The 9,672-nt window shown below is 44.3% G+C and overlaps 1 protein-coding gene across 2 annotated transcripts in view; it reads right to left on the reverse strand.

The window, feature by feature from the left end:
• Positions 1–7,697, reverse strand: part of FAM219B (family with sequence similarity 219 member B) — a 14,320-nt gene extending 6,623 nt beyond the window's left edge. For both annotated transcript variants that reach the window (XM_042476645.1, XM_042476644.1), the window contains exons 1-2: positions 7,596–7,697; positions 388–484 (exon numbers count right to left, since the gene is read on the reverse strand). In XM_042476645.1, the coding sequence (XP_042332579.1) occupies positions 388–484; positions 7,596–7,670 (172 nt within the window). In that variant the 5' untranslated portion in view covers positions 7,671–7,697. The remainder of the gene's footprint in view (positions 1–387; positions 485–7,595) is intronic.
• Between the last annotated feature and the right edge of the window lie 1,975 nt (positions 7,698–9,672).

Genomic DNA, 9,672 nt, shown 5'->3' on the forward strand with positions numbered 1-9,672 from the left:
TTCTTTCCTTTATTCAGATACTCTAAGGCAATCGTGACAAAATGGGAAGATTCATCTGTTAGAAAATTATGCTACACTTTTTAAAAACTGTACATACAAGAGAAAGCTCAGAAGCTAATAACAAAGGTTTCCTGCCTCATTGCTTACTTATGGGATTCTCAAAGGGTTCCCTGTTGAAGATGAGACACCTTAAAGAATTAATAAGTTTATTATAGCATGAGCTTCCATGAAGTATTGCTTCCACTGGCATACTTCACCCAGAAAGGTGTTGGGGCTTGAGAATGTGGGACTAGGAAAGTGGGAGACCAGGGTTCAAATCCCTTCTCAGCCATGGAAACCCACTGAGTGACTTTAGGTAAGTCACACTGTACTGTGGTTCTGACTTACGTAGCTTGTCCTGAATAGAAGGAGCTTTGGTCATGATGTACGGTCCCCTTTTCTGCACTGGAGAACCCCTGTTTGTCTTCTTCTTGTCCCGCTGCCCCTGTTGGGAGTGAAATTAGGAGTTTAAATTCAGGAGCAGTTGCAGTGAACGCATGATCCTAACACAGGATACGTGCATACGTGGGTCTACCTTTCCAACTTTAATCGTCCCAAGCTTTCTACTGATTTTATTGTTGGCCTTTCAACATGCTCCCCAGATGTTTTGAACTATGACGCCACTAGCTCTGATCTCTGATCATGTTGACTGGAGTTAACAGGAGCTGTCATCCCAAACATCTGGAGGGCACTCTATGAAAGGAGGTACAGTCTGCCCTCCATCTCTACGGATTCAATTATCCATGGATGCAATTATCCACTGACTGAAAATATGCCAAAAATGTATACATTCCAAAAAACAAACCTTGAGTTTGCTATTTTGTATAAGAAACATCATTTTGCTATATCACTGTTTATAATGCGACTTGAGCATCTACGGATTTTGGGATCCACAGGAGATTCTGGAACCAAACCCCAGCGCATGTCAATATGTACAAGGGCCCACTGTGCATATTAAATGGAAATTTACAAGCAATATCCCAATCACTCCAGACACTCATTTTCACTTTTACAAAACTCTCCATTCCAAAGGTCTTAACCTTCACATTAGACTGTCCTAAGACCTCCTGATAGTTTAATTTGCCAATGTAGCATTTCCATTTTACTTTTTAATTTCTATATTCTACATTTCTATCTGACTTTGCTCAGTGAGCTCAAAAGTAGCAGACTCTTCCAACAGCTTCTCCCTCTATCCTTTCATTGATAGAGTATGGAAGGCCAAGCTGAAAATGTGCAACTGGCCTAAGCCTACCCAGTAAGCACAAACTGTCCATGAAACTTTCTGCAGGCTTAGTGCGCAACAACCATTTCCAGATCAAAGGAAAGATGGTGATCACAATAACTGAAAAGGAACAAAAACCTGAGTTTTCACAGCCAGGTTGTTCATATCATCAGGGTGTTTCTCATCAGGTTGTTAAATCTATGTTTGGGATTTAAAAGAGCCACCTCTAGTTCGCACACAGTGTACTTTTGCTCAAAGAACCATTGTTCCTCATTCTCAGCCCCACACAGAAACGGAAAGAGGTCTTTAAAAAATGTTGTAGCCTATAGTCTCTAGGATTTCATAAGCCTTACTTCTGCATCTCAGCTTCAAAATGTCCTGCCTGCAAAGGTCCTAGAACAAAGCTTGGAGAAGTTTTGTTTTGGGACTACATCACCCAGAATTCTTCAGCCCAAATCCAGAAATTGCAAGCTCTGGGTCATTCATCCATGGGAAGAAATTTTTTACCCGAGTTCTTGATGCGAGAACCCTGACTTGGGAGGTTCTAGATCTGCAATTCGAAGAAGTGACTTTTGCTAAGTTTTCTGTGGGTGTTTCAAGCTGCGTGACTACGATATGGAAGAACTGATTCCTGACGTTTCACCAGCATCTGTGGCTGGCATCTTCAGAGGTTGGTGGTATGGAAGTGTGTGGAGTATATATACTTATGGGACCCTTGTTTGAGAGAAAGTAGTTTACATGTTAATAGTGGAGTTGGTTTGTGTGTTATCCTGTGTTGAATGGCACAGCCTGGAGCCAAACAAGGGTCACACAGGGGTGTGTGTGTGTGTGTGTGTGTGTGTGTGTGTGTGTGTGTGTGTATCCCATTCACTTCCATACCAGCATTTGCTGAAAATGCCAGCCACAGATGCAGGCGAAACGTCAGGAATACATTCTTCCAGAACGTGGCCACATAGCCCGAAAAACCCACAGAAAACTATAGGTGCTGGACGTGAAAGCCTTCAACTTCACACTGCACTTTTCCTAACTTTGCTCTGGAATGATTTAACACAAAGGCTCATCCATACTTCTTCATGTTCAAAGTAAAATGCTTCCCCCTCCATTTCTCCTTCCACAACATCACGTGCTGATGCCCTTCTCATCCGCAAACCAGCTGTCTTCTGCCAAAACCCAAAGATAGCCACACATTGGTCAGTGCCAGTTTTGGAATGTGAAAATTCAGGTTCAGCTCAATATTACTGCAGTCATTTAGTTCATGGGAGGAATTTGCCCTAGTTACAGTCATCCTAATTCACGCGAGGGCTGTGGAGGGGCAACGTGGGAGGGCTTTTGACCCTTGGAAAGGTATGAGATACAAACAGGATAAACATCCAGACTGGTTCATCACTGAGCAGTTGTCTCCCTTCGACCCTTTCAGCCCTAGATGCTGAGGGTCCAGCCCGCTTTTAAAATCCAGTTTCCAATGTCCCTATTATTCCTGGCCACTGGTATTCTAACTTCTGCCAACAGACATTGTTCTCCAAAATGTATGGAGGAATCCAAAGGGAACTTGTAGCCCATATTACATACCATATATATATATATGAGAGAGTACATGTCGATCTCATGCATAAGACGGGGGCAGGTTTGGGGGCCACAATCACGGATTTTGATATGACCCGTGGATATGTCAAGGGTAATACTTAGGGGGCATGTAACAAAAGATTGAAAGGAGGAAGCAAAGGAAAACAATACTGTACTAAAGAACTTTTTAATAAGAGTTAAAATACAGGACTGAGGATAAGTCAATCCTGGTACAGTATTTGGAGTCAATGTCTAGACTCCACTGTAAGAGTATATACAGTGTTTAATATGTAACCGAGAGCCAGCATGGCATAGTGGTTAAAGCCTTGGACTAGGACTCTGGGAGACCAATGTTCGAATCCTGGCTCGGCCATGGAAACCCACTGTGTGTCCTTGGCCAAGTCACACAGCCTCGGAGCATGGCGACAGCAACCCCCTCTGAGGAAACTTGCCAGAAACCCCAGATATGGTTCACCCTCCTTAAGTCGCACACACACTCAGACGCAACTTGTAAGACACAACCAACATGTAATCTCACGCTCAGGGAACTTTCTTATTGGGGTATGTGCCTCTGTTTTTCTTTTTGTATCTTTTCACCTTAATTTTACGCTCTAAATGAAGTATTTTTTAATTTTTTTAAAAAAACTTGCATGGTAATTTCTTAACGAATGTTATTTGGGGATTACATTCCATAAGATTATTGGGGGTATACTTGCAATAGGGAATCATTGGGGATACTTTGCCCATAAGAATCATTGGGAATACTGGTCCATATGGAATCATTGGTAAAACTTGCCCATAAGAGTCAATTGGGGAATACTGGTCCATAGGAATCATTGGGGAATACTGTCCATAGAGATCATTGGTATACTTGCCCATGGGAACTATGGGTGAATGCTTTGCCCATAGGGAATCATTGGGGTAATACTTGCCCATAGGAATCATTGGGGAATGCTTGCCCATAGGGAATCATTGGGGAAATACTTGCCCATAAGAAGCATCTGGGTATGCTTGCCCATAGGGGAAATCAATTGGGGAATGCTTGCCCATAGGGAATCATTGGTAAAGCTCTTGCCCATAGAAAAGCTTGGGTAATACTTGCCATAGTGAATCATTGGGAATACTGCCATGGGAATCATTGGGCTAAGTACTTGACCATAGGAATCATGGATCTTGCCCAAGAACATTGGGTAATACGTGCCCATAGGGATCATTGGGTATACTTGCCCATAGGGAACATTGGGGAATCTTGCCCATAGAATCACTTGGGGAATCGTTGGCCCTCCACATAGGAATCATTGGGCATACTACTCTTGCCCATAGAGGATCATTGGTATGTCTTTGGCCATAGGGAATCATTGGGAATGGCTTTGCCCATAGAGAAATCAGTGGGTAATACTTGCCCAGGGAAATCATTGGAATACGTTGCCCATAGGGAATCATTGGATAATGCTTGCCCATAGGGAATCATGGGGAATGCTTGCCCATAGGGACTTGGGAATGCTGCCTAGGGAATCATTGGGTAATACTTGCCCATAGGAATCATTGGTAATACTTGCCCATAGAATCATTGGGGAATCTTGCCCATAGGAATCATGGGGCAATACTTGCCCATAGGGAATCATTGGGCAATAATTGCCCATAGAGAATCATTGGTAATACTTGCCATAGGGAATCATTGGGAATCTGGCCCATAGGGAACTTGGGAATCTTGCCCAATAGAATCATTGGGAATCTTGCCCATAGGATCATTGGGTAAACTTGCCCATAGGGACAGTGGTAATACTTGCCCATGGGAATCATTGGGTAGCCTTGCCCTAGGGAATCATTGGGAATGCTTGCCCATAGGGAATCATTGGGTAACTTGCCCATGGGAATCATTGGGTATACTTGCCTAGATCATTGGGTAATATTGCCCAGAGAATCATTGGGCAATACTTTGCCATAGGAATCATTGGAATCTTGCCCATAGGTCATTGGGAATTGCCCTAGGAATCATTGGGGAATACTTGCCCATAGGGAATCATTGGGTAATACTTGCCCATAGAGGAATCATTGGGTAATGCTTGCCCATAGGGAATCACTTGGTAATACTTGCCCATAGAATCATTGGGTACTTATTATCTTGCCCATAGGGAATATTGGGTATCTTGCCCATAGGAATCATTGGGTTAATACTTGCCCATAGAACATTGGGTAATACTTGCCCATAGGGAATCATTAGGGAATGCTTGCCCTAGAGAAATCATTGGGTAATACTTGCCCATAGGGAACATTGGGGAATACTTGCCCATAGGAATCATTGGGGAATGCTTGCCCATAGGGACATTGGGGAATGCTTGCCCATAGGGATCATTGGGTAATGCTTGCCCATAGGGATCATTGGGTAATTGCCGATAGGAATCATTGGTATACTTGCCCATGGGAATCATTGGGCAAACTTGCCCATAGGAATCATGGGGGCAATACTTGCCCATAGGGATCATTAGGGAATACTTGCCCATAGGGAATATTGGGTAATACTTGCCCAAGGAATCATTGGGTAATACGTGCCCATAAAATCATTGGGTTAATACTTGCCCTAGGAATCATGGGGAATGCTTTGCCCATGAGAAATGAACATGGGGAATGCTTGCCCATAGGGAACATGGGTAATCGTTGCCCATAAGAAGCATTGGGTAATACTTGCCCATAGGGAATCATTGGGGAAACTTGCCCATAGAAACATTGGGTATACTTGCCCATAGGAATCATTGTAAACTGCAGAGGAATCATTGGGTAATACCTTGCCCTAGGATCATGGGAAATACTGCCATAAAGAATCATGGGTAATACTTGTTCATAGGAATCATTGGGGAATGCTTGCCCAATAGAGAATCATTGGGAATGCTTCCATAGGGAGTGGGTAGGCAACCTTTTGACCGGGGCCGGTTGCTGGCCCTCAGAACAACTGGGGGGCCAAGCAAAAACAAATAATTAATATTTTTTAAAAAATTAATTAAATAATAAACGCGGACAAATTCAGGACAAAATTTTCAAATGGAGGGGCAACTTTTTTTTTAAATAAAAATGGAGGACAACGCGTGCTTTTTAAAAAATGTTAAGATAAATGGCATGTTTCTGAGGCTTCTATAGACATTGCCCCACCATGCCCGCCGCGAGATGCCAAGGCCCCGGCGGCAATCGGCGGCAGGACGGGGCTGGGCCGGTCCCAAGGCCTCGCGGGCTGCATCCGGCCCACGGGCCACAGGTGTGCCTACCCCCCTGCCATAGGGAATCATTGGGTATACTTGCCCCATAGGGAATCATGGGGAATACTTGCCCATAAAGAATCAGGGGTAATACTTGCACATAGGGAATCATTGGGAATGCTTGCCCCTAGGGAATCATGGGTATACTTGCCCTGAGGTAATCATTGGGTAATACTTTGCCCATAGGGATATTGTGCAATACTTGCCCATGGAAATCATTAGGGAATACTGGTCCATAGGGAATCATTGGGAATACTGGTCCATAGGGAATCATAGGGAATGCTTGCCCATAAGAATCATGGGAATACTTGCCCATAGGAATCATGGGGAATACTTCCCTAGGGATCATGGGGAATACTTGCCCATAGGAATCATTGGGAAATACTTGCCCATAGGGAATCATGGGGCGAATACTTGCCCCATAAAGAAGCATTGGGTAATACTTGCCCATAGGAAATCATTGGGGAATGCTTGCCCATAAGAATCATGGGAATACTGGTCCATAGGAATCATTGGGGAATACTTGCCCATAGAGAATCATTGGGGAATACTGGTCCATAGGGAATCATTGAGAATGCTTGCCCTAGGGAATCATGTGGGAATGCTTGCTCATAGGGAATCATTTGGTAATACTTGCCCATAGGGAATCATTGGGGATACTGGTCCTAGTATGGGATATCATTGGGTAATATTGCCTAGGGGCATATCTTAGGGATGCTTGCCCCATAGAGAATCTTGGGTATACTTGCCCATAGGGAATTCATTGGGGAATGCTTGCCCTAGAGAATCATTGGGAATACTGGTCCATAGGGAATCATTGGGTAATACTTGCCCATAGGGATCATTAGGAATGCTGCCCCATAGAGAATCATTGGGTATACTTTGCCTAGGGAATCATGGGATGCTTGCCCAAGGGAATCATTGGGGAATACTGGTCCATAGGGAATCATTGGGTAATACTTGCCACTAGGATCCATAGGGAATCTTGCCCATAGAGAATCATTGGGTAATTATCTTGCCCATAGGGAATCATTTGAGGAATCTTGCCCTGGGAATCATTGGGGAATCTTGCCCATAGGGAAACATTCAACAAGTTTCCTGTGTTTCCCTATGGGCAAGTATTCCCCAATATATCCCTATGGGCAGAACTAATGCAGCCTGACACCGCTTGAATTGCCCTGGTCCACAGCTATGGAATTCTGGGATTGCTAGCTCTGTCAATTGAGGCTGAAACTCCAAAACAGCTTGGGGATCACTGGCCAATCATCTCAGCCAAGTTGCTGCACTACATTTCCCAGAATCCCCCAACTGTCAGGGAGACTTTGAATGCAGACTGGCATTCTAATGACCTACATATGACTTTTTTGCCCAGAGCCAGAGTCAACGCTGGTTTGAGGGGATTCTGGGAATTGTAGTCCAAAAGGAAAGTCCTTCCAAACTGTGAAATGGGCTCTTTTCACTCCATACTTTTGGCCCAGAAGAACCCTTCCCCGCTCCAGGACGAGGGACTCCGCCCTCACCGCGTCTCCGCTGCTCGGTTCGGGCGGGTCCCTCCGCCTCGGCGGCTCCTTCTCGCCTCCATCCCCCGTCGCCATGGTCGCTTTCTTCAGAAAGCCTCCCTCTTTGTAGCCACGCCCTCCTCCAACGTCATCACGCTTACCCACCAATCAAGAAAAACCTCTTTTAGAGAAACGAGCAGCGAGGGTTCTCTCGCGTCCCCCGATTGGCCGGCTGCTAGCGCGTTCCTCAGCCGTCACCTCCTATTGGCTGTTAGGTGGGATGAAGGACCCAATGGGAAGCAACCTGCCCGCCCTGAGAAACCGGAAAAGGCGAACAATGGGGAGGGGTGCGACGCTCTAGGATTTTGGAGGTCTTGGACTCAGTGGTATCTCTTAAAGCTGCAGCTACACTGCAAAATGAACGCACTTGGAGACTGCTTTCATGGCCATGGCTCAATGCTATGGCATTTTAAGCCTTCTCTGTCAGAGAGATCTGATGCCAAAGCAAACTAATAATAATAATAACAACAACAACAACAACAACAACAATAATAATTTTATTTACAAATTATGCCACAGTAGATAGTGGGACTTGAGCATCCACAGATGTGGGAACCGAACCCCAGCGGATACCAAGGGCCCACTGTATATAGAATTGAAATGGCTTATAGCTATTAGCAATAAATATGTAGAGAGATCCTGTAGCCCCTTTGAGACTCACTGAAAGAAAGAAGTTGGCAGCATGAGCTTTCCTAGACTTCAGTCTACTTCCTCAGATGCATCTGGACTAGCACTAAACATTAACGCATTTGGAGGAAGTAGACTGAAGTGTAGGAAAGCTCATGCTGCCAACTTCTTTCTCTCAGTTATTCTCAAAGGGGCTACAAGATCTCTCTACATATATTTGGACATTACAATACATTACATAAATGCATCTGAGGAAATAGACTGAAGCCTAGGAAAGCTCATGCTGCCAACTTTCCTCTCATTTAATCTCAAAGGGGCTACAGGATTGTTCTATGTACTGATTCTACAGACTAACATGGCTATATCTAAATATACTACAGTATATTACAGCATACAGCAGTATACATTATACTAAATATTATCTGAGGAAATAGACTGAAGCCTAGGAAAGCTCATGCTGACATTTCTTTCAGTTAGTCTCAAAGGTGCTACAAGATCTCTCTATATACTGATTCTACAAACTAATACAGCTGTACCTTTGAATATTAACAATAAGGTTCACTTCGCTTACAAATCCCAGGACTTCACAGGATGGAGCCATGACAGTTAAAGCAGTGTCAGACTGCATTAACTATGCAATATGATAGCAATAGAGTGTTGCGAGGATCAGAGTTTTAGTTCAGCAACATCTAGTCCCACTTTTGGACAGAGCCTGGACTACAGCCTCTGCGATCCCCACACCAGCATGGCCAATGGGAGATGCAGTCCAAAGAGTAACTTATCCAGACTGTTCTTTTGGATGTGACTGTTGCAATACTGAGTATCAATAAGGCCAAGTTCTCCCAGGTCAGGCTGGGAAGAGAGGCACAGGCTGTGACATTTCATATTGTGTGTATAACAATGAACTGTCATACCAGTCAACACATAGAAAACTAAGCCCCAAAACACACTGTTTGAGGCCGATTTAACTGCCCCAGCTCTGTGCTAGGGAATGTGAGGAACTGTAGTTTATTGTGGCACCAGAGCTCTCTGACAAGGAAAGCTCAATGCCTCACAAAACTACACTTCCCAGAATTCCCTAACATTGATCCAGGTTCAGTTAAAGCAGTCTCAAACTGGAATATTTCTGCAGTGCGCTTTGGACTTAAGTATAAGAAAGGTTCAATTCAGACAATTTCAAGCTGGGCATTCACCATGTAATGCAAAGGTTTTAAGCACACACAGGCCTGTTACAGACTGCCAAAATAAAGCTGCTTCGGGTCTCTTTGGAGGTATTCTATTTAAATGATGCATGCATCCTAAGAATCCAGAAGCTGCACCAAAAGCTGCACTCTGGTGCTTAGGAATGGAGTGTGGCTTTGGTGCGACCTCCGGACTCTTAGGACCCATGCATCATTTAAGTAGCATACCT

The sequence above is a fragment of the Sceloporus undulatus genome, chromosome 6 (genome assembly GCF_019175285.1).
Source record: "Sceloporus undulatus isolate JIND9_A2432 ecotype Alabama chromosome 6, SceUnd_v1.1, whole genome shotgun sequence".
Taxonomy (NCBI): domain Eukaryota; kingdom Metazoa; phylum Chordata; class Lepidosauria; order Squamata; family Phrynosomatidae; genus Sceloporus; species Sceloporus undulatus.